This window comes from Zootoca vivipara, chromosome 13 (genome assembly GCF_963506605.1).
Source record: "Zootoca vivipara chromosome 13, rZooViv1.1, whole genome shotgun sequence".
NCBI lineage: Eukaryota > Metazoa > Chordata > Lepidosauria > Squamata > Lacertidae > Zootoca > Zootoca vivipara.
The window spans coordinates 38,048,614-38,073,745 of NC_083288.1; the positions used below are offsets into that span (position 1 = coordinate 38,048,614).

The following is a 25,132-nucleotide window of genomic DNA, read 5'->3' on the forward strand; positions in this document are numbered from 1 at the left end:
ACTACTAACAATGAATGGATGCCAATTGCAATTACAACAACTGGGCAAGCAAGCTTGGCAATTTCAAAGCATTGTGCACAGTAAATACAAATAAAATAAGCATGTGAAAATAGATGACTCTCTCGGGCAGGGGTAGACAACAAAGTGCCCTCCAGATGTTATTGGACTACAACTCCCATCACCCTCAGCCAGCATGGCTAATGGTCAGGGATCATGGGAGTTGATCCAACGACATGTGGAGGGCATCAGGTTGCCTACTCCTGCTCTAGGGCATCAGAACATTTTCTGATGATGCAAACTGAACATTGTCTAATGGAATATGAACCTATGCAAATTAGCCTAATTCATACAGGAAAATCCCCCCAAAATCCCACGTCAGGTGTGTCCTTTACAACCATTGGTATCTGGGCAGAGTGGGGAAGGTGGGATAAATCTATGCTTAAGATGAGGTTAGCTGTGAAGCAATGGGCCTAATAGGCTTTCAGCACTAAGGATGCTTTAGTTGTGGACCCAAACTCTTTGATCTCTACTCCTACCACCATTCCTATCATATTGTGCTAATCCAACCCATGTTCAGAGGTGGACCACTCCCACAATTCACCCACCCGGGCGGGATCAACCTGCGATTCCCGCATCTTTACCACCTCCTACTGCCACCCACCAGCATGGGAGAGCTTGAGGAAGGCCAGGGCAACTGACGCTTCTTACTCAACTGGAGCTGCTCCTTAAATTTTGCCCTTCACTATGGCAGCAACTCAGCGTGCCTGCCTCCATGCTTCTTTGGGCTTTGATCATGGAAAGGCACAAGTGACTTTGTTTCCCAAGCCCACTCAATCCTGCTCCCTCCTGTTATCATTCAGACCCTCCACACTACCAAAGCACATGTATCCTGTACCGGGAGGCGATGGATGACGGAGCTGTTGGAGGTGACTGTGTGCTCGCCTTCCTGCATCATGGCAATCTCAGCCCCATCGTCATCATCGGAGGCATCCGCCAGGCTGTTGACGCTGCTGCTCTGGCTGCTAGCGCTGATGGACATGCTGGGCACCGAATGGCTACTCTCCATGCTGTTGATGGTGCCTGTACGGTGGAGAAACTGCTCCACCTCCTAGAGCAACATAGAGAGGGTAAGAGGTTGGGGAGGAAGCTAGAGCGGGGAAGAAGCTGCCTTGGGTAACCAGGTTTAACCACTAACCTCCTCCTCTTCTGGTGCCTCTGCATTTGGGCCATTCTGTGCCTCCTGGAAAAGGATTTTCTTCATCTTGCGGTACTGCAGGTTGTCCAGCTCCCGCACAGCATCCTTGGTTCGCTGGATCAGGTCCATGATAACTGTCTGGGGACGTTCCCTCAAGAGGAAGCGATGCTGGGGAAGAATGAGCACGAGGTTGGTTGAAAATGGTTCTCGAGAGCAAGTTTTTCACAAATCCAACTGGATCAATTCTGTTCCACTAACGACTCAAACTAATGCACACAGTACACTCTCAGCTTGTCTGGGAGCTGAATCAAAGTGATGAGGAACCGCAAATATTTTGACCAAAACATTTAAACATTATTTTTCACAGGTGGAGCATCTTTTTAACAATGAAAAACCAAGGGGGAAGATTTGTATAGTTGTTTCCTGGGGAACAATGTTGAAGGGAGTTACTTATGAAGGTTGATCCCATGTGACAACTCTCTACCTATACCCCCACCCCCACCCCATGTTACCTAGCTAATTCCATGTCTTGGCAGTCCTCGGCATCTGTTTTCCTCTCAATGAAATTTCTAATAGGAAAACAGCTTTCTTCTTCTGCCCTCAGCCTCACTTTCACTGTCCCACAGACAGGGCTGTGCTGTTTCATAGACATAATTGGACTATGGTTTGAGGAGACTGCATTCAGGGGTGCAGCCGAGCTGAGCAGTACCTTGAGCAGCACATCAGAGGTTGGGCGGTCCTGGGGGATCTTCTGCAGGCACGAATCCACAAAGTTCCGGAAATATTCAGACCTGAAAGAAGTAAAGAAAGAGCAATCCAGGAGGCCTGCCTTCTTTCCAACTTCAACCTCAGCTTTTGTCACCGGCCCCAGCTCTAAACCCATCAATCCCTATTTCCAAGGTCCTAGAACGCCCTTCGTTTCCATAAACACATGAATTGGGGGCCTTTCTTACCAGTGACTGGACTGGAGCAGCGGAGAATCATTCTGGGCGATGTGGTATAAGGCACTCATAGCATTCATGTTAAAGAGGGGTGGTTTGCGCTCCGCTGGGGATACAGGGACACTGATGTTAACGGCAGCATTTCACTTTCCCCCCAAGACATTTCCCCTCCTGCCTCCCCCACCTTAAGAACTCTGGCAGCTCCAAGCTTGCCAGGGCAAGGAGGTCCTTGGAGCGCACCACCTTCTCTATTCCTAAGAGTGCATCCCATACCAAGTTCGATGCATGTGATGCCAAGTGACCAGACATCCACCTTGCCGTCGTACTGCCCCTCGTCCATGGCTAGGATCACCTCGGGCGCCATCCTGGAAAGAGTGCAGTGCACAGTGGCCTGAGATCATGATTCATAGCTTGTTAAGAATCTATAGCTGGGGTGGTAGTGAATGTAGTGTCCCCAAATGTCATGGGGCTACAACTCCCATTGGCACCAGCCAGCCAGGTCAATGGTCAGGGATGATGGGAGCTGGAGAGCAGTAACATCTACAGAGCCACCCCAATATATGGCATTTTATCTGCAAAAAAGGGCAACCCTCTGCTTCCATGCAGTACCTCTTTGCTTTTCTACTTCTCAACATCTATAACTCTTCCCTCCAGAAAATGCAGGCCCTATCAAATCCATTAAATTCTCTTTGCTTTTCAAGCAACCAAGTTTGCGCACATCGAACCTCACTCCCAAATTGCCCTGCCATATTTTCACACAAACACTATTCTCCTAATGAAGGGCGAGGCCTACAATTGCTTCTTGCCACAGATCTTCCCACGTCACACAAACATCCAGTTCTTGCTCTCTTACCAGTATGGGGTGCCAACAAAGGAGTTAGCGGGAGCAATGATGGAGGCTGAACCAAAGTCCCCCAGTTTCACTTGTCCTGGCTCAGTCAGCAGGATATTCCCAGCTTTCACATCTCTGGAAAAGGCAAGGCTTAGTGGTTAAGAACTGCACGTGGGAGCAGAGATAACCATGGACTGGAAGGTGGGCAGAGAGGGAAAACAAGTGTGAGAAGCAGGGGGGGCGAGCAGGAGGATGTTATAGCTGTGGATGGGGCATTGGAGAAGTGGCAGAGGGGCCTGATGGCATGCATGGTCCCACTCTCCCAACACATGCCAATGTATTCATGTGGTCCCTGCCATGTGCTAGAACCCAATAAACAATGACTTGCAAATTATACTGTGGGGGCTTTGTCATCCTGTCTGTGGGTCACGCACAGGGCACAGGCAACTAAATATACAAGGTTAGGATAGAGATACAGAAACTCGAGCCACAGAGACCTGGCTTGCAAGCAACACTAAGCCTTTGATTGTTTAGCCAAAGTGTGGTGTCCCACACCAGCAGACTAACAATGGTTTGTTTTCTGGTAACAAACCATGATGTGAAACCATGGCTAATTATGGTTTGGTGTTATCTCCTTGCTCAACCATGGGTTGCCTAGTGAGCATTAAGGGTGGAGGCAGGAGGTCAGAACAGCTGGAAAACAAAGCAAGTTTCGGAGAAAGAAGTTCTTGGCTTATTTGCTTGCCTGAAAGATAACCCATGGTTTGTTGAATTATATATGAACACAGCCAGACTGTCTGACCTTGCAGTTTTAAACCAAAAGCTGCCATTTGCCACGATTTCTCTAGATGTAAAGTGGGAGGAAGGGAAGAAGTATACAGTTTTTATGGTGCAGCAGCATCAAGGCCATATTGTGCCCTTACAATGCAGGATGTTTCAAGCAGCTTTCCCTGAAGTTTGCATTCAGCTCATACATAAAGTTTATTTTCTGTCTCTGTGCTGAAAACCCCACAGGAATCGCTTCCATGAATCAATGCAAATATACCTTGTTGTGGCAGTTAAAAGTAGCAAAGAATTCAATTAAAAATCAGAAGGGTCCATAAGGACTGCACCCTCATGGTAAGATAGGGACATGGGCATTCTGCCATCCAGGCTCCTGTGGACTATGCCTAAAAACAGCATGGGAAGTTGTGGGCACACAGGGCAGGACTGTTTATCTCACCTGTGGATCATGTTGTGCGAATGCAGGTATGCAAGCCCCTGCAGGGCACCGTGTGTTATGGCTGCAATCTCTACTTCCTGCAGCGGTTTCTTGTGCACTAGGAAACATGGGAGGGAGGAGAGAGCATCACATATAAGTGTAGGACAAAGGGATACAGAATGTCTACCCATCTCACATGGTCTTGGGTGCTCACCTTCCAGCAAGTCCGAGGCAGAGCCCAGGCAGTACTCCATCACCAGCTGATGGGGTAAGAAGGCAGGGAAGGAAGTTAGCACAAGGCAGAACATTCCTCTGAACCCCACCTGCCAACCAGTCCCCTAAACTATTACATATCTGGGACTTCCGATTAAGAACATAGGAAGAGCCCCTGCTAAATCAGACCAAAGGTCCATTTAGTCCACCATCCTGTTCCCCACAGTAGCCAACAAGATGCCTTCAGGAAACCCATAAGCAGGTCAGAAGGCAACTGCCCTCCCATCCTGTTGTCCTCTTGTCAACTGGTATTCAGGGGTATACTGCTTCTACACATGGAGGTTCCATTTAGCTATCATGGTTAACCACTACAGATAGTCTTATCCTCCATGCATTTACCTAGCCCTGCCCCCCTTTTCTAAAGCTATCTTAAAGCAGCAGCCACAACCACATCATGCGGTTGTCACTTCCATGAATAAATTTTGCTTTGTCTGTAAAAAAAATCTCTCTCTCTCTCTTGTAAGAGCCATACTTGTTCTTTAACCTAAGCAAGAAACCCAACCACCACTCAGGCCCATCCTGCACCCATCCAAAACCTCCATCATTCAAAGATCAGAAAATCTTCCTGGAGCCCAAAAGGTTAATGTGAGCAGCTTCCCCTCTCATCTTACCCATGCTGTATGTTCCCGGAGATAGCAGCCCTTGTATTCAATGGTGTTTGGGTGCCGCAGCTTTTGCAGAAATTTCACCTCTTTGATAATATCCTGCCATTTCTGGAAGATAAACAAAGGGAGCCTGAGCACGGAGAAGCCTGAATTCCAGATCCAGGGCACTCTCAGAAGGTCTAGAGACCAAGGGAACTTAATCACCAAGGTCCGCTGGCAGGCCAGCTGCGACTAGTGTTGTCAGAAGAGGGGTGAAGCACAAACCTCGTTAGACTGCTTCCCACTGTAGGACATTTTCTTGATGGCCACCACTTCATTGTTACGTATGTCTCGGGCCTGTGGAAGGAACAGAGTGTTAGGAAGCTGTTTTGGGGTGGGGCAATGGCCAGATTCAGAGGGCTTTGCAGTGGCTGGTTTCTCTGCCTGGAAAAAGTAATGCAGTTCAAGAGGACGTTCTCACAACCAGTGGAAACAGAGATGTCCACCGGTCAGAGGCATGTTGGCAGTAACAGGAACCCATTTGAACGAGAAAGGAAGCCTGGATGAATCTAACCAAGAGTCAGTTCACTCCAGATCCTGTTTCCCACAGTGGTCAACTAGCCCATAAAGGGGGGGGGGAGGCAACAGCCACCTCCAGTTGTTGTTCCCCAGCAGCTGAAATTCAGGAGCATACTGTTTCTGAACCTGGAGCATACATGCAGTAATCTAGTATATATAACTAGTAATCTTCTCCACAGGGAGGGCAAAGAGGTGTGATGCTAATGAGGAAGAAGGATCTGGAGGGCATGCTTTAAGTGAGCCTAGAGGGGTTTGTTCAATTCCAGCCTATCGCCCCCCACCCACCCACTCCTTCAACACTCACAAAGTAGACTGCTCCAAAGCTGCCATGACCGATCTCCCGCAGGTCAACAAAGAGCTTTTCGGGGTCATCCTTGAAGAACAGTTCAGCCACCTCAGGGTCCTTCAAGCTGCCAGCCCGGGCATTAGACGGCATGGCGACCGTGGAGGAGGCTGGGCTTCACCTTTGCCCTTCTCCTAAGGTGGGGAAACAGAGGTTAGCAAGCTCACCGAGATTATGACATGGTCTGACAGGACACACAATAAGGTTACCTTCCTGAAGCTAAACATATCTAGGCCTGGTCAGTGGGGGTACTGGACCAGGGGGCGGGGGCATCTAAGAACCTCATGTAGGTTGCCTTGAGTTCCTTAGTGGAAGAAAGGCAGGTTATAAAAATATATCAGACTTCCTACAAAAGGCCCATTCTTTTGCTAAATCAGCCAGGATGGGGAATCTTCTAGTCCCTGCTCAGACAGGGCTTCCTTCACAAGAGAATCCAGGAGTCGCAAGTTCCCACCCACAAAAATAAGAGAAGTGGTGTAGAATGGTAATCAAGGAGAATAATTGGGGGGAGGGGGGCACCAATGCCAGCAAATGGGGTAAGACTTCTTAGAGATCAGAGAAGATACCACTGTTTCTCCTCTTCATGTTGTGCTCCTGCTGCACTAGCAGCAGCATTCAATTGGGAACGGAAAATGTACTGAATTGGGGGACTGCGTGCACCTGAAACTTTGCTTATCTCCAAGTTCTCCAACTTTTCTGCTCTAACCACAACAATATACCCTGGCAAGCAAATTTCTTTTAGAAAATAAATTACAGGCTCCAATTGTTCCTAAGAAAACTCAGGAGTATCTCCCTGAGATACAATACATTCTGACTCAGAGCACACTTGTCCCTGCTGCTTTCCCAACTAAAATAACCTCCACGACTTGCTCCTTCTATGACAGGATGAAGGCTCTTGCGGGGTTTTCCCTCTTCAGTGTGGAAGGACTGAACATGCTTCAGCTCCACGGACTCGCATGTGCAGGGCCACCTTCCCCTTGCAGTGGGCAAAGACCTGCATGTACAGCAGCCACATTCTCACAAAGAATTGCCTCAGCTTAATAAACTTCTTTCTTGCCTTAGTTTCCCTTCTGCTCTTGTTGAAAGACAAGTTAGGGAAGAAGAAATTAACAAGATCTTCTTTAAAGACTACTTCTTTGATGGCAATTACTCCCAAGGATGTATAAACAAAACCAAAAAGAAATAATCAACTCCAAGCCTTCCAAGGTTGCTTTTGTGATTTGGCTATCTTGGGCCGCTTTCCTTAACAATTCTTTCTAGAGTAGGGATGGATGGGGAACCCATGGACCTCCAGAGGGTGTTGGCACTCCAACCCCTATCAGAATAAGCCAATGGTTAGATATGATAAGAGTTAAATAGTCCACCACCATCGTGAAGGCCACAGGTTCCCCATTCCTTTTCTTGGGTAAATTGAGGTCAGTCAGTTGTGAGGGACTGAAGGGAATTATGGGGACATGTAACAAATGAGACTTTTGAGAGGCTTGGTACAGAAGAAGTGGACTAGGTAATTTATTTTTAAGAGTTTATACCTGCCCTTCACCATCAGGTTCCAGGGTGGGTTACAGTATTATAATATACAGTTATAAAAACAGATAAGATCGTTGCAACGATAATAAAGTAGTAAATCTCTCTGAATGGAACAAAACAGTATAAATCCAACAAAATTTCAGGGGCCCCCCCCTCAAAAAAAAAAAGGCCAGGGCAAAGAGATATGTCTTTTACATACAGCGAAAGCTGTTCAATGAAGATGTTGCACACTACTCTGTGGGGAGTGAGTTCCACAATTAGAGGCTGCCACAAAGAAAGGCCTCTCCTAGGCCACTCTTCCCCACACGTCTGAGGATGAGGATACCAAGGGAGCCCCCTCAGTCGATCTTAACACCCAACAACTTTGGAAGGGGTGGTGGCAGTTTTTTTTAGATATTTGGGGCCTGAACTTTTTAGGGCTCACTAATGTTATCACCCTGTACTGGGCCCAGAGACCAATAACCCTGTACACAGGGAGCATGGACAGTACAGAAGTTGCTTACTCCTTATTAGACCTCAAAGAGGTGCTCAGAGCTGTTCACCGCTGGGAAAAAGTCACCTCCATCATACAATTTTATGTTAAAAGTTTACCATCCACATATGAAATAGTTGCATATCACTACATTGAAATGCTTTCCCTGCAACATACTGCCCCAATTGGTACATCTATGGAGTTTATTTTAATCAAGCTCTTTAAGATTAAAAGATGCAGGTGGCATTGGAGTAATAAAAGGGGGGGGGGGGTAAGAGCAGAAATACATTTCAGATTGTAAGCCTGCAGGCAGGGGCTGTCTTGCAAGCTATTGTATGCAAGCCACTCCAGAAGACTTTTAGGTTACAGAGTGGGGTACAAGTGCTCTAAATATATCAATAAATTATATGGCAAGATGACCCATACTTCTTGATGTCTCAAGGGAAATCTTAAAAAATGTAGTATAAACACTCCAGTTGGAGAACAGCCTTTACCAAAGGTGTCATGGGCTTTGAAGAAACTTGATCTCAGGACGCAAGGGAGAAACGTGCTAAGACGAAGGCATGCTTGGCAAATCCACACCACGGTCAACTCCCGCCTGGAAACCAATGTCCCCACTGTGGAAGGACGTGTGGATCCAGAATTGGCCTCCACAGTCACTTACGGACCCATTGTTAAAATCATGTTTATGGAAGCCAATCTTACTTGGCTACAAGTGATCGCCAAAGAAGAAGAAGAAGAACTTCTTGATGTGGCATTATAGTGTACAAGAGGCTAAAGCTTCTGAAAGGGAACAGAGACAAATCCAGGCAGCCTAGACTCTAGCTCTCAACCCTACAGCAAACAACTCAAATTTCCAGATGTACCAACCTAAATTCCCTGGGAGAGATCCTTCAGCAGGAGAATGTGTTTGTCGCTTGCAGTAGCTGCAACCTATGACCCTACACTAAATGAGAAGAGAGGTGGACTAGTGCCATGCTGCTCCCACCCTGGCCCAAGGAAGACACTCCCAACATGGGTACCCTGCTTCCCAGAGGGGGAACCTCACTATTTTGGAGTCTATGCTTAATGCAGGCATAAGCCACTATTCTGACCTTATTGCTAATCCTCTGCAGGCCTCCATCAGTTGAATGAACCAACAGGATATTCATATGGGCTAAAACATGTTGTATGTCTGGACTGCGGATCCATTCCTTGTCCTTGAAATTAGTCAGCTGGATGTAACCCCCTGAAGTCTTTGCCTATGGGAATGGGTCAGGCCAGGCTGGCTAGATGAACGTTAGAAAAACAAGGCCCATGGCCTTTGCCTTTTGAGGGGCACCAACCTGCAACTAAACTCCGTTTGCCAAAACAAGTTTCTTAGGGTACCTCTTCACCTTCTGGGATGGGCAGAGCTCATTGAACCAACTCCCCTCCTCCACCCAATGAACAGAAAAACAAGGAAATCAAGAGCCTGCAGGCAGGCCATGTCAGCGAGAGGAAATCCTTGCATTGTTCAGTTGCTTCCCAGGGAACAATCCAAAGCAAAAAGGCAAATCACAAGGCCAGCCTGGCAGCAGCAATGCGGGTGGGAAGGCATCCTTCTGCTGTACCACACTTCACTAAGCAGCGCACAGAATTTAACCTCTCAAGTTTGGTTTTGAGGTTCCAGGCTAAAGTCAAGGGAACAGGGGTATACAATGAATTCAGAGAAGCCATCAAGGGCTACTCCTCACACAGAAAGAAACACCCCCTGCAGCATAAGCTGTATCGTCTGCAAAAAGGAGAGCAAAAGTAGATCAGGCTCTCACTCAACATGGAACAGTAGACCTGCTTTCAGGTCATCATCATCAGGTCTGGATGTCACATTTGACCCAAGATGTGCAGACTAAAAGTGGAACCAGTTTGTAGGCCTGTGAATCTTAAGAGTCATGCAAGATTTTGCTGCTTCTGCTGAAGCTTTGGGAGGCTGCAATTAGACACAGAAAGCAGCAGTTACCATTTGCCAACATACTTCAATGCCACTTTTCCAGGAGTTCTCATGGCACTTACATCAATTCACAAGACACTTCCAATAAACACAAAATGAATATATAATCTTTAATAATCTATTGTATTATAACTATTAAAAAGGACCTGTGCTAGAGGGTTAAGAGCACTCCTGAAGGCATGGCTTAAGGCTTTCTTCTCATCTGCAGAGCATAACACAGGGGTGGGGAACCTCAGGCCCCTCAATCTGGCCCTCAGAACTTTCCTCAGGCATTCCCCTCTCCCCAGGCAACAGCTCTCACTGGCCCTGCTTGACTGCCTGTGAGTTTCTGCCTGGCTGGAAGGTGTCTTTGAACTCTGATAATGCCTCTTGCTTGCCTGGATGGCAGAAAGAGAAAGGGGAGTTTGAGTTTTTCATAGAAACTAACCTACTGTTCAAAGGTTGCTCTGCTCACTTTTGCCTGTGCACCACCAGCATGTGACCCTCAGAAGGCTGCCTAGAAGAGAAAGCAGCCATCGGGCTAAAAAAGGTTCCTCATCCCTGCTATACTGGATAAGCACATTTGGAAAGGAGTTAACCACCCGGGACAAACAACACACCTTGCTTTTTCTATAGCATGTGCTTTGGCTCACTTGCTCAATCCAGCTATAGTGAGTTATGAAAATTAGTCAGGCAGCTCTGACACAGGACCTGCTGCCAGTTTCAACAATCTGCTTGCAGAACACGCCACCCAGAATGACATTCGCCAAGGGTGGGTGGACGGGCAGGTTGTGAAAAATTAAGCGTCTAGTCAAAGGCTGGGAGATGGACCCTTGACCTTAGTGGCTTTCCAGCTCCTACAATTAAGAGAACTGCAGATAGTGATCCTGAATTCTTCAGTTCATTTTCACAAACTGAGGAAGTAAGCTGAGGATCTCCTGCAGAAAATGCACCTTATATGCCTGGATGGCAAAGAGGGGTACCATATTTCTGACAGAGAGTAGCTACAAGCTTATTTATTTAGCTGGGGATGCCAACATGCTAAGTAGGTTGACAGTGATGGGCTCAACTGTGCTGGACAAAGAAACAAAAATGCATTACCTAGTATACCAATGTCCACCCCAAGTGTTTGCCACCGTACTCCATCTACTAATAAGGGCTTTTCCTCAAAAGTTGCTGGGATTGTTATGTGTGCCTGGCAAGCCAAACCTGGTGAGGTTGCCTCTACTCTATTTTACCACCTGAAATATATCAAGCATCGAGTGGTTTACACTGCATTCTTTAAGATACAGAGATTAAAGAAAACAGAAGAACTAAAAGAACAGCCTGATTATTCTGGGTTTAATCAGTGAAACAATATACAGTGAAAGCTGCTTAGGGGAAAGTCTTAAAAGAAGTGATTGTGAGGCTTCAGGTCTAACTTGGCAATTAAAGCTAGGTAACTTATGACAGCAGACACTTGGCAACAGTGAAATATAAAATCCTAAGGCAGACTTTCCACAAACATAAAGTCATTAAATCTCAGGCGAAAACAGATACAGTGGTACCTCGCTAGATGAACGCCTCGCGGCACAAAAAAATCGCAAGATGACAACATTTTGCGATTTTTGGGCAGACTCGGAAGACAAAGTTTTCTATGGCCGTGCCATAGAAAACTTCACAAGACGAATCAGGGCTTCCGCCGCTGCCACTGCCCGGAGCCCGGCCGCCTTGCGCATCCGCTGCCCGCCATCACCCAGTTTCCGCAGCAGCCAGATCCCCCCTCACTCACCTTAAGCCTGCCTGCCTGCGCGCGAATGGGCTGGCTGTCTGGTTGGGCGCGAGGGTCCAGCTGCTGGGGAAGCTTCCAGAGCGGCCATGGCGGATGAGTCGCCGCCTTTTTTTGCACGCCCCCCCATAGGAACACATTGATTAATTAACACATTTCAATGCATTCCTATGGGAAACCGCACTTCGCAAGACGAAATTATCGCAACATGAAACAACTCGTGGAACGAATTAATTTTGTCTTGCGAGGTACCACTGTACACTAGGAGACAGTAGCATTAGGCTGCTGAAGTCCCATTAAAAAGTGAAGAACACAAACTCCATCAGGTTCTCCCTAATGCAAAACAGCATCAGTGGTGGGGAAATGGAGCAAGGAAGAGCCATCTGAACCTAGAGAGGAATGGGGCAGAATTACCCAATACTCACAGATTGGCTTTAGGTATTTGAAAGCGGGATAATGCCACACTTGAGGCACATGTGGATTTTCCCACACACCCAAAATCAAGAGGCCTAAAGATCACCTGCCTGCAGTCAAGAGTGCAACACTGGAAGCCACAATGTCTAGACTGCTCCCAATCTTCAAATGTTAGCCACTGTCCTTTGTGGTAGTGGCAGAGAAGCAAGTTGTATGTTTTCTTTCTTTCTTTCTTCACTGGCCCAGTAAATGCTTTTAGACAGCACCTTGTGCCAAATGCCACCAATGGGCAATGAAATACTATCATAGAATGAAAGAAAAGACAAACTCTGGTCTAGTTTGTTGAACTTGTTTGAGGGAGGCCGCTGCACCTCCACAAAGGGCTTCTGGTCTGTTCTCGTTACTTAAGCCTCCAAAATATTCACACGTGGCCCATTTGAATACCCTCTGGATAGAAACCTAGGAAACGCATTAAAGCTCCAGCCACAAAACAGCAGAAGAGCTGCCCTTCACCTGTTGCTGCTCTCTTAATATTTGCTGGCTTTGCACTGCAGCTACAAGAATTATAAAATGCTTATTAAAAAATTACGGCAGCAATTTCTATATTTAATAGATGTATATCCTGTCTTTCTTCCATCATGGAACTCGACAGTCTCCACAAGTCCCCAGGCACTCTTGCCATCCAGGAACTAACCAGGCCCAGACTTGCTTAGCTTCAGCAAGGCTACAGCATCCTAGGTCCACAGAAGCACATCTCTGTTCACCCGCATGGCCCCACAGTGTGCCAACATCTTCATGGCAGATTTAGAACAACGTTTCCTTAACTCCTACCCTCTCAAACCTCTCCTGTACCTGCGATACATTGACAATATTTTTATTATCTGGACACATGGACAACAGACCCTGGAAACCTTCCACCAGACATTCAATGACTTTCACCCCACCATCAACCTAACAATGAACCAATCTATGCAAGAAATACATTTTTTGGACACTACTATAAAAATACAGGATGGACATATAGACACCACCTTATACAGAAAACCAACTGACCGACAAACATATCTACATGCTTCTAGCTACCATCCCAAACATACCAAACAATCCATCGTATACAGCCAGGCCTTACGTTACAACCGCATCTGTTCCAACTCTACAGACAGAGAATCTCACCTAAGAGATCTACAGCAAACCTTTTTAGAACTAAAATATCCACCTGATGAAGTTAAACAACAGATCAACAGAGCCAGACAGATACCTAGAGAGAACCTGCTGCAAGACAGACCCAAAAAGAAAATAACAGAACACCACTAGTCATCACATACAGCTCCCAAGTTAAAACAGTACAACGCATCATCAGAGATCTACAGCCTCTCCTGGACAATGACAGCTCCCTTTCTCAAGCTCTGGGAGGAAGACCTTTCATTGCCTACAGACAGCCACCCAATCTTAAACAACTCCTCACCCACAATAATACAACCACCAGACTTAACATGGACACTGGTACCAGAGCCTGCAATAAACCCAGATGCCAACTTTGCTGCCACATACACCCAGACAACACCATTACTGGCCCCAACAACATCCAACATACCATCTCAGGACTATTTAATTGCTCATCCTCTAACATTGTGTATGCCATCAAATGCCAACAGTGCCCTTCAGCTCTCTATATTGGACAAACAGGCCAAACCCTACGCCAAAGGATAAATGGACATAAATCTGACATCAGGAACCAGAAGACAGAAAAACCAGTAGGAGAACACTTCAATCTCCCAGGACATTCTATACAAGATCTCAAAGTAGCTGTCTTACTACAAAAGAATTTCAGAAATAGACTGGAAAGAGAAGTTGCTGAATTGCAACTTATCACCAAGCTCAAAACCATGGAGGGACCTGGTTTGAACAGAGATATCGGATTCTTATCTCATTATACATGATAAGCGATCTTCAGCCATCTCAACCCTTGCTTTTTCATGCAAAACCATTTGCAGTCGTTTCAGGTCATCAACAGCTATCAGTCAGTCAATCACCCATTTCCACCACCCTTCTGAGTGATCCCCCCTCCCCATCCCCACCCCTCCCCACACCTTCTCTACATAAGTGCCTGGAAACTTCCATTTCACTGTATCTGAAGAAGTGTGCATGCACACGAAAGCTCATACCAAAATAAAAACTTAGTTGGTCTTTAAGGTGCTACTGAAGGAATTTTTTTTATTTTACTTCGATCCAGACCAACACGGCTACCTACCTGTAACCAACACATCTCTGTTCTGTTACTGCTTCCTAGTCCGTCCTTCCCAGGCAGCACAATCCTTTGAATATTTACTGAGAAGCAACTCCTACAGTGCTCAGTGGGGTTCATCTCAATTAAGTATACAGGGTTACAAATCATACAGTGCCATCCTACATGCCTACTTAGACCTAAGCCCTTCTGAATTCAATGGGGCTTACTCCAGGTAAATGGACTCCAGCCTCAAAGTCTCTTTCCTAAATATTATGAAATACCCTGTCCTGGCCTCTTTCCTTTCAGAGGTTCTAGGATGCTTTCATTCCAGGGGGTCTTCTCCCCCGCACTACCAATTCCTTCTGTGCTGGAAGAATACAGGGCTTACTGAGTAACCTGTGGGTAACTCAGAAGCAAGCCCTAGGGGTTGTATTCTACCACAACAGCATGACAGAAAATAATGCTTTGAGAACACAATGCAGTCATTTCCAGAGATTTTGCTGCAACCATTAGAAAACTATTTTAAGAAAGAATTGGAAGGAGTTCAGTTACCTTAACAAACGCCCTTCGCTGGCCAGAAGAAAATATTGCATTTGTCCAGGCTAGTGAGGCGATTTAGTTTTTGCATACCCTGGCACATATGTTAAGCCCATGGAAAGACCTGTAGTCATGAGATGTACATAAGACAGACTCTCACCAAATCAGATTTAACTGAAAACTAAAGGCAGAAAACAAGACTGGTGTTGGATGTTATAGAAAGCACTTCCACTTTTCACAAGTCCTCCATAGTGTCTAAAGGGAACTTTTATATGTGTCGAGGGGGAGGGGGTGTGCGTGTGTGAAAGAGAGAAGTTCTAATCATATCTCAAGCTTCTACATGTGTCCTTTCAGACATTATACTGGAACTCTCATTCATTCCTCTGCTTGCCAGCTCTTCTTAACAATGTATTCTCTGACAAAGGACAAGATCAAAGTTAGAAACTTTGGGCTGTTAAATTTATCTGACCAAAGAGTGTTACCAATTACTATTTTATGTCACATCGTGGTGAGATGTGCAAAAAGAGGCAGCCTCTTAACACAGAATCAGCAGCCACAAATTCTATATGTTTCTATAACTCCACTTCCCTCAAGTAATAACTGGGCAAGAGGGGTAGGATGCTTTTATTCTTGGTCTGGGTTGGCTTGTTTGCCATCCTTTGGCTCAAAGCAACACTTTTGTTACACCACCATAATCATAATGAATATTCCAGGATAAAACTTCTCTCATGATGACATGTCCAGCTGAAAAGAGACTCATGATTCAGTTTTAGATTACTGGAAGAAAGAAGTGTATTATAATCAAGAAAATCCAGCAAAGGAAAAATCCTAAATGCTCATTGAGAAGTCATGCTCTTTCTAGCAACAGGGGCAGAACTAGGATTTTTAATGGACATGTGTTTTAGGGGACTGGGGCTGCAATTCTAACCTCACTTACATGGGAATAAGCCCCATTGAACTCAATAGGACATGTTTCCAACTTGTCACAAAACTGTGCTGTAAGTCAGAGAAACTGGAAAAAGTGTTGGTTCTTTTCCTTTCTTTTGGGCTGTTGATATAATTGAAATGACTGATTCAGCATATGTGGACAGATTAGTAACTTTGGGGCATTCATTTGCAAGGCTGTACCCAACTAAACAGACTAAAGTAAGAGAGTTACTGGTCACAAGAGAGAATCAGCTGGGCTAGAAGTCTGAGGAGCTCCTGTCAACAAAAGAAAAGCAATTTATCCCATTATCTCGGTGGTCAAGCACTTCAGAAAGGGCCTTCATAAAAATACCACAGAAAAAGCTTTGTCAAAAAGCAACCAAGTAGATGCTGGGCCCCATCTTGCATGATAAAACTACTGCCTATTAGGACAGGGCTGGACAGCGGATGGAGGAGCCCCAAAAGCAACATGGTTCTCAAGGACTCTTACTCATTCTTGATAGAAGCATGCCATACAAAACCTTTCCTGAAACCTTCTGGAATGAGATTCAAGCTACGATAAAAATTATTGGATTCACACCACAAGAAACACCCCTTATTCTCAGACTCATTTTAAATTCCTATCTTGAACTGGTATGTCCCAGAGAAATGTACAATCCCTTGAGGTGGTAATATTCCCAACTCCCATTTTTTGACCCGGGTCAAGCAGCAATACAATCCATGAAAGTGGAGGTCTTGAAACTTGTGTGCTTTGAGTTAATGGGCTCAATAAACATGCCATCATTCATTAATTGATCTTCTGAGACATGACATGTACAGAAATCTAGACTGCTGAAGACCTCTTCTTTAAAGGTACTAGTCCCCATGTTTCTAGAGAGATATCTGAAAACAATCCTGGTCCACAGGGTGAGCGGGGAGAAACAGATAACTGCCATTGCTCAAGGAATACAGTACTGGTTTTCTCATACCCCACTGCTTATAGATACAGTACTGCCTCTTAACAGCACCTTCACACCACCAAGTACTAAATAATGCTCAGGTAGGTAGCTGTGTTGGTCTGCCGTAGTCAAAACAAAATTTAAAAAATCCTTCCAGTAGCACATTAGAGACAAACTATGTTTGTCATTGGTATGAGCTCTCATGTGCATGCACACTTCTTCAGATACACTGAAACAGAAGTCACTAGACCCTTATATATAGTGAGAGGGTGGGGAGGGGTGTTACCCAGAAAGGTGGTGGGAATGGGTGATTGGCCGATAGGTGTGGTAAACCTGTTGATGACTGTTAACGACTGCAATTGGTCTTACAGGAAAAAGCAAGGGGTGAGAGGGCTAAAAATAGCTTTATCATGTAAGAATCCATTGTCTCTATTCAGACCAGGTCTCTCCATGGTTTTAAGTTTGGTAATAAGTTGCAATTCAGCAACTTTTCTTTCCAGTCTATTTCTTAAATTTCAGAAGACATTGGATTTTTTTATTTTAAATAATGCTCAATTTACCTAAAACTCTGAATTAAATGTGAAACTCCTGCATATTAACAGAATTGAATTTTTTGTACGCTGTTATATTGAATGTTGAATTTTATTTTCCTATGTGGAATATGGGTTTCTTTGAAATTAAATCCTTTTCTGGTTGCCCCTCAGAATACAAAAAGAGCAGGCCCAGTGGGAAGTGGTCCCTGTAGCTTAAAAGGATGTCAAATTGAACCCCATCCAGCATTTAGGACAAGCCATTCATCCTCCTTCCTTCCAAGTGGTCATGCTAAACCTCATTACTCTGCAGTATCTGTGTGATGCGCCCCTGCAACCAAACACAGTTCCACCATGTCTTCCTCCTACCCATTAAAAACACACATACAAAACTTTTGGTAGCATGCTACACTAAAATCCAACCCCAGACTGCAAGCCAAGGGCAATCATCCAATTTCCCCAAAATTAACTCCTGGTTGCATGCTCAATATTTACAACAAAGTTTCAGCCTGAATGATGATTCCTAGGGAAGCCAACAGTAGTCCATCAAGCTAACCCACCTTGATAACACCTACACTCCCAACCTTGTCATCAAACATTTAAGGGCATAAAAATAGGCCTCTGGGTTTCCTTAAAAGCTAAACAAGATCTAATGGAGAGAAACAGGACTAGGAGCCAGGGACTCTAAGTTGCATAGTCAAGAAATGGAGTCTAGCAGTCATGGTGAGATCCAATTGCTAATTTGCAAAGGAGATTTTTTGGGAGGGATGGGGTGGTGGTGTCAGCTTCTCAATAAAAAGAAGACAAGGATTTGAGGTGGCAGAATGGAAACCCAGGATCCATGTTCTGGTGAACAGCACTCCTGGCTTCTCCAGAAAAGAGAAGTGGGGCCCAGATGTGGCAGGGGAAAGCTGCAAGTTGCTACTCCTCCATTAAGCCTTTAGAAGAATAAAATGAGTTCGGGGTGGGGTGGGAGGGTGTGTGCTTCTCAACATAGGAGGCATGATTGTTGGGGGAAGGCGGGCGAAGCAGACAGAAAGAAAATCGGATTTCCACAAAATTGGTGCATACAACCTCTTTGTTCTGCAAACCTTCACCTTCTGTTACCTTCCCATCCTCCCCACCACCACCACCAAAACACACATCCCTTCACCTCTCCCCTGTATCAGTACGTTCAGGTCTCACCTGTAAGTCTCGGCAGCTGCCTTGATACTGTTCCCCTTGCGGCTCCAGCTCCAGGATATTGGGGGTGGGGAGTACACCCCCGACCTCCTCCTCCTCTTCCCCAACTCCTCCAATCAAGGAAGAGGGTTTAGAGGGAACTGTCACTGGCTCCCCTGGACGAGGGAGGCCTCTGCGTAGGAGACATAGGGCACCTAGAGTATCTCCCTCTCTCTTGCTTGGCTAGGGAAGAAAGGATCCGCAGAAGCAAAGACGTGCAGGGGGCTCTACTTAAAGGGAAAGGGTGGGGGCATCCCTTTGAAAAGGTGAATGAAGAGTCTCCTAGCGGACCCAATTCTACCGAGACTCTTCAGGGAGGGGGGGGGGAGAAGAGAGAATATCCAAAATTAGAGGCGGGGAAATCTCTATCAGACAAGAGGCCCTACCGACAGACGACTCTTTGGGAAGCGAAAGGGAAGCCTATTAAGGGAAAGAAGACGCGGGCTAAGTGGGACGCTGCAGCCCCTGTCATATATTTCAGGTGGGGTGAGCTATAAAGGACCCACAGGTAATGGATGCGGAGGGACTCAGGGTTGCACCTCTGAAGCGGAACGCGCCACCGCCCTCACGGGGAAACTGGGGCGGGGGGTCAGGAGGGGCCGGGGCGGGGTGGGCGGACGGGGGCGGGCTGGTTCTACAGGAGCCCCAGAAATCCTCCCAAGGTCCAGGGAGCCCTGCGGGGCGGGGGGCTAGGGAAAGGGGAGGGGCTACCTCTCTACGGCAGAGGGTGGGGTCGGTGATGTGGAGTACTGTGGGGATGGGGGGCCTGGCGCTATCCGGCCCCCCCTCCCCTCTCTCGCCTCCTGGGCTCCTCTGCCTTCTCACTCACTCACTCCAGTTGTCCCCAAATCCAAGATGGCGCCCAAGGCAGGAGCCAGACCGGAACCAAGGCAGAGAGAACCCCGGGCGCATGCGCATAGGCGGCGGCGCGCGGCGGTGGAGAGGGCGCACGCGCAGTGAGCCGTGGGAGGGAGCCGGGAGAAAGCCGCATGCGCCGCGGACTGGACACGGGCCGAACGCCTTTCCGAAGCCAAGGAACGGCCGCATGCGTAGAGCGGAGTCGAGACGTATCGTACGACTTGCGCCTTGGTAAGGGCGTTCTGGAGAGAGAGTTAACCGAGCATGAGCTGTGAGGGAACAAGATGTTGCTGAATGAAACAAAGCGCATGTGCACTAATAAAAGGGAGCGGGCGATCGAGCCGAGTCGCTCGCGAGGGCCCTGCGTTCATTGGGTTGCTGCGGCGTTGGTGGGCGGGACTGTGGCATTCCTTGACAATACGAAAAGAGTGCGAGCGGATGTCTGAAACCGGGCTTAGGGGCGAGGAAGACGCGCCGGGCTTGGAGGAGGAGGGGCTTCAGGAAGGGCGAGGGCAAACAAGGAGGTCGGCGTTCTGGTTGGCTGAGAGGGGAAAAAGCTGTTCAATGAAAGGAGTCAGATTGGGACGGCACATGCCCTCCGGCCAGTTTTGATTGGGACATACGGTAGAGGCGAAATGTGATTGGTAAGTTGGCGTTGGGGGCGGAGCTTTTAGCGCTCAGCTGTTACTGGGGCAGGATTCCGAAAAAACAGGCGCGCGCGCGCATAGAAAACGGGGGTAGGGACGACAGCTGTTGAAGGGGAGGAATAAAGGACGCTGTGGGCGACCGTTAAAAGCGTCACTGCACGGGCACAGAACTAGCGCGCGGGCACTCGCCCGAACCTCTCTGAAAGAGGGCGGGGTCAGGCTTCCCTCTCGCTCGACGGAATGTTCAGGTGCCGCGCGGTCGTCTTAGGGTGACCTTTCCCTCGCCTTATATGGGAACAGCAGCACTTTGGCACCTGCGCAGTTGGGACCAAGGCGAGATATAACCGCCCTTTCTCAAGGGGTTGGCGGCGGAATAAATCGTACGCCCTTTTGGCCGTTAATATAAAACTCCCCTAATTAAGCAAAAATGAAAAGGCGGCAAAATAGAAACACTCCAGAAAATCTTCACAAAATCGATAGGCTCTACCTACTTTGGAACAACCCCCTCCCCACAATGTCACGTGATTTGGCCTCGCTTGTTGACTCCGCGGATGCTAATGCAGCACAGCCAGTACATTGTTAAGCCTGGTGACGTCTCGGACACTGATTGGCTGGGCTGGTGCATTGGCTGGGCCAGTTCAGGCAGATCGTGGTCCACTTTCTGTGAGGAAAAGAGGGTTGGTTGGTTGGGAGGGATTAAAACATCGCAGGGGAATGATTGAGGATTGTGATGGCCCTGAGAGGAGGTAGAGAAGCTACCGGTAATAGACAGGCAGCCCCAAGGCAAGGAAGCTGAATGAAGGGGCAGAGTGGAGAATCTGGCTTCTTTTTTCAATGCAGATTTTTTATTAAAAAAATGCAGATTTTAATATATTGTTACAAAAGCAGTGGCCAGAGCATTTGGTGCCAAAGGCACACACACAGGGTCTGTGTCCCTCTGGAGAACAGAAGACTTGGTGGAGAATGTCGTGCTTTCAGAAATAGGGTTTATTCGCCTATTTACATCTTTCAGTCTGCATGAAGGGAGTCCAGATCTTATAGCATGGTCCACAGCAGTGCAGCAGACCCTTTGGTCTCCCTCTTCCAAGATGGATCTCAACCTTGCTTCCTCCTCCTTCCTGCCACCCCCCCCAAAAGTTCAGTAACACCATGTACGGTATTCGTTTTTTGATTAAAATATTGTAAGTCGCTTTGTGTTCCCATAGCAAAAACAACAACTAGTTGATTTAATAAATAAGAAAAAGGAGAAGGGGGAACCTGGAGGTAGGGTAGAAAGACATGAAAGGGCAACAAGGCTAAAATACATCTCAAAAGGAATTTCAAAGCATTTAAGATGTGTAGAATTTTATGTGGCAGATGGAAGGAGAAATAGGGAGAGTGGTATCTAACCCCGGTGTGATTGGCTAAGATTTATAAGGGAAACAACAACACCTGCTGGAGGTGCAAGGAAGAGATCGGAACATTTATACACATTTGGTGGAGGTGTAAAAAAATAAGAAATTTTTGGGATGAAGTATATAAGGAGTTAAAAAAGATAGTTAAAATTTCATTTAAAAAAGAACCAGAGATTTTTCTCCTGAGCATGTTAAATGAAGAAATCAAGGCAAAGGATAGGTGTATGGTAATGTACAGTACTATAGCCACCAGAGTTCTAATCGCACAAAATTGGAAAAGTGATAAAATTCCAAATATAAAAGATTGGCAGATGAAATTAGTGGGATATAAGAATTTGGCTATAAAAAATGGGATTTCAAAAGGATTGGGTAGGGAAAAAGCGGGAAAAGATTGGGAATCTTTTGAATCGTATTTTAAAAGTAGGGTAGGATAAGCGAATCTTGTGGCAAGAGATATGAAGGACAAGGAAAGCAAAGAAAAGGAAAAAATTGAATTAAGTATGCATCAGACGAAAGAATTATAATCAATATATAAGAATGACTGGAAGTCAACAGGGATGGGGGGTAGGGGTAGGGAAATCTAGCTTCTCTTTTAATAGTATAAATGGTAAAAGTGGTTAAGATCAGAACTTGGAAAGAATAGTTGGTAAAGCATGAATGATGGTTTGAATGAAGATTTGATTTTTACTATTATTTGTCTTCATTATGAGTTTTCTCCTGATGATTAGGAATTCTTTATGATAGTTTTGTTACAAGTATTATTTGGATACATGATTATTATTGTTTTATTTATGTTTTTGCCTTTGGTAATCTGTTTTTTTCCCTTCAGTTTTATATTATTTATATTTCGGTTTGGTTTTGTATGCCTATATTTTCTTTTCAGTATGTTTGTGTGTGTACTGTCAAAATAATTCTAAATAAAGTTTGTTTGTTTTTTTAAAAAGAGAGAGAGAAAAATAGGGAGAGTGATCTAGAACAGTGGTTTCCAAACTTCACATCCGTGGTCCACTTGAAAACTGCTTAGCATCTTGGGGGACCACTTAATGGTTTTTCTGCCTGTTTAGCAACTGTAATACACTGTGCATTACAATTTTATAGAATTCAAACGGTAATACAATACAATACACAACAAACAGAAGAAATACAATTAAAATCATTTTGAGTATTTAATGCAATGGATATACCACCTCTTGTCTTCAGTAGCCACAGATCATGTCATGGATCACCTGAATGAAATGTGTGTGTCCTGTGAAGTGCAGGACTGAATGAAATGTGTGTGTCCTGTGAAGTGCAGTTTGGGAACCCCTGATCTAGAAACATGGTGGAGAAAGGAAGGGGAACAAAGTAGGCAGTGACCTGACAAACAGTGGCCTGAGGAAGCAATGAGTGGTAGGGTCATGGAGTTGGAAAAGGAGGGTTAGAGACAGGAGGGTCTGGGTACTTTACACAGGAAGAAGAAGAAGAAGAAGAAGAAGAAGAAGAAGAAGAAGAAGAAGAAGAAGAAGAAGAAGAAGAAGAAGAAGAAGAAGAAGAGTTGGAATTCGATATCCCGCTTTATCACTACCTGAAGGAGTCTCAAAGTGGCTAACATTCTCCTTTCCCTTCCTCCCCCACTACCAACACTCTGTGAGGTGAGTGGGGCTGAGAGACTTCAGAGAAGTGTGACTAGCTCAATGTCACCCAGCAGCTGCATGTGGAGGAGTAGAGACACGAACCCAGTTCCCCAGATTACGAGTCTACCGCTCTTAACCACTACACCACACTGGCTCTCAACCCAAGGAGGAATTGTGCTATGTGAGGCCAGAGACATTCTACCAGTTATGGTTTCTGCCGTCACTGCAGCACTGTGAGCCCGGCAAGCAGGGGGATAGGACACAAAGACTCAGAAGCAGCAGAGGTGGTGTGACTGAATTTCACACCTTAATTTTAAATGGCTGGCCAAATTTTGGTTCAGGCACCTGTTAACTGATTGTCCTATTTGGTAGTGCAGTTTGGCTGAAACCTGGGTTGAGTTACCTATCAGTAACCCATAAGTTGGAAACAATGGCATGAAAATTGTGGTTTTATGTAGAAAAGGATGGCATCTCGTGATCCCTTTAACATTAATGAGAGATTACTGTCCTGATAGAAAGGAATGCCCTGGAAGATCCCTTCCTTTCCAATGGGTGACTCATGTAAAGAGTTAAGGCGTACCCAGCACTCCGCTAGCATCGCTGTGCCATGATCACTTCTCTGCCAAAGGCGGGGAGTTAAAGTTGAATGCTTCAGGCTCAAAGGAATGAGGCCTGTAAGCCACCTCCAGTTAGGAAGTAGGATGCAAAATTGCACACATTTTAGACCCTCCTCCACCTTACATTAGGGAGGTAGTTATGAACAAGGATCTTCTCCCTCTAACCCTGACTCACCAAAGTCCTTGCCTGTGAATCTTCTGAACTTTTGATGTAAGATGTATTTATTAAAACTGTCTTCATGAGACAGAGATAAGGTAAGTCTTTGGGATTGGGTAGGCTATATGTCAGCTTCAGATGCTCTGCTCTTGAACCTTGGGTGGGTATTTGAGATAAAACCTCAGTGATCTGCTGGGCTGCTTTCCTTTTCACCTTCAAGCAGTCGTAGAAGACTAGTGAGTTTTTAATATTTCTATTCTATTTACTGCTCTCTGCTTTTAATCTGACAGTTGGTTTTAAACCGTCTGCTTTTATTGTGATTCTGGTAAGTTTTGTTGTAGAGCAGACATCCCCAAACTGCGACCCTCCAGATGTTTTGGCCTACAACTCCCATGATCCCTAGCTAACAGGACCAGTGGTCAGGGATGATGGGAATTGTAGTCCAAAACATCTGGGGGGGGGCGAAGTTTGCGGGTGCCTGTTGTAGAGTCTTGTCTAACTTTATCATTTAAAAAAAGTAAGGTGTTTTGTGCATCTTTTGATTAAAAAGTGGGAAATAAATGCATAAAACACAAGCAATAAACAAGCAAACCATGACACAACTCACACCAGCAGGAAATAACATTGTTTCTTATGATCACATTCCCTGACCCCATTGATCAATGAGACTTTGTTATATACTGGTTTTTTATTTTAATTCATTTATTTTAAAAAAATGAAATTATGTTAACCTGTAGCCAAAGCTCCTAATTCTAACAATATTTACTGGCAAAGGCATGGTAATCCCATTTAGGATAATGCTACGGTAGTCTCTAACCCAGTGATGGCGAACCTATGACACGCGTGTCAGACGTGACACACAGAGCCCTCACTGCTGGCACACGCCCCATCGGGCCATTCACACAGTTGTTGTTTTCCCCCCATTTGTTCTCCCGCTCCTCCTCACGCTACAGCTTGTCACCGCTGTTAAAACCCTTTGGCAGACGATGATTGGGTGTAACAGCGTTCATTTTTTAACCCGTTCTGTGCTGGTTTTTTTTGGCGCTTTGGCAGACTATGTTGGTGCTGTGTGTTAGTTGCAGTGAAGGTATTATTCATCATTTATTGCTGTTCTCTCTCCCCCCCCCCAAAAGGCACAGCAGCTTTGGGGCATCTCCCCCAAAAGAAAACAACCTTTGCATCCCCCCCAAAAACCTCCAAAACTTTGGTCAGCAGCTCCCCCCAAAAAGCTCAACAACTCTGGGCACTTTGAGATAAATAAGGGGTTTTTTTTGTTTGGTTTGGTTTGGTTAAATAATTAGTTTTTGGTTTATTAAATACAGTTATATATTACAATTATACATTTTTGTTATTTAAACTATAAATATCGCGAAATTATGGTTTTTTTCT

General features: G+C 45.8%; 1 protein-coding gene across 2 annotated transcripts in view; it reads right to left on the reverse strand.

The window, feature by feature from the left end:
* Positions 1-19,338, reverse strand: part of TAOK2 (TAO kinase 2) — a 40,442-nt gene extending 21,104 nt beyond the window's left edge. The window contains exons 1-12 of one of the 2 annotated variants that reach the window (XM_035134292.2): positions 18,422-19,335; positions 5,910-6,082; positions 5,312-5,383; positions 5,054-5,155; positions 4,384-4,429; positions 4,191-4,287; positions 2,990-3,103; positions 2,410-2,501; positions 2,149-2,242; positions 1,905-1,986; positions 1,196-1,363; positions 896-1,108 (exon numbers count right to left, since the gene is read on the reverse strand). In XM_035134292.2, the coding sequence (XP_034990183.1) occupies positions 896-1,108; positions 1,196-1,363; positions 1,905-1,986; positions 2,149-2,242; positions 2,410-2,501; positions 2,990-3,103; positions 4,191-4,287; positions 4,384-4,429; positions 5,054-5,155; positions 5,312-5,383; positions 5,910-6,041 (1,212 nt within the window). In that variant the 5' untranslated portion in view covers positions 6,042-6,082; positions 18,422-19,335. Of the gene's footprint in view, positions 1-895; positions 1,109-1,195; positions 1,364-1,904; positions 1,987-2,148; positions 2,243-2,409; positions 2,502-2,989; positions 3,104-4,190; positions 4,288-4,383; positions 4,430-5,053; positions 5,156-5,311; positions 5,384-5,909; positions 6,083-18,421 lie in introns of both variants that reach the window. The other variant, XM_035134290.2, reaches the window with a different exon arrangement.
* Between the last annotated feature and the right edge of the window lie 5,794 nt (positions 19,339-25,132).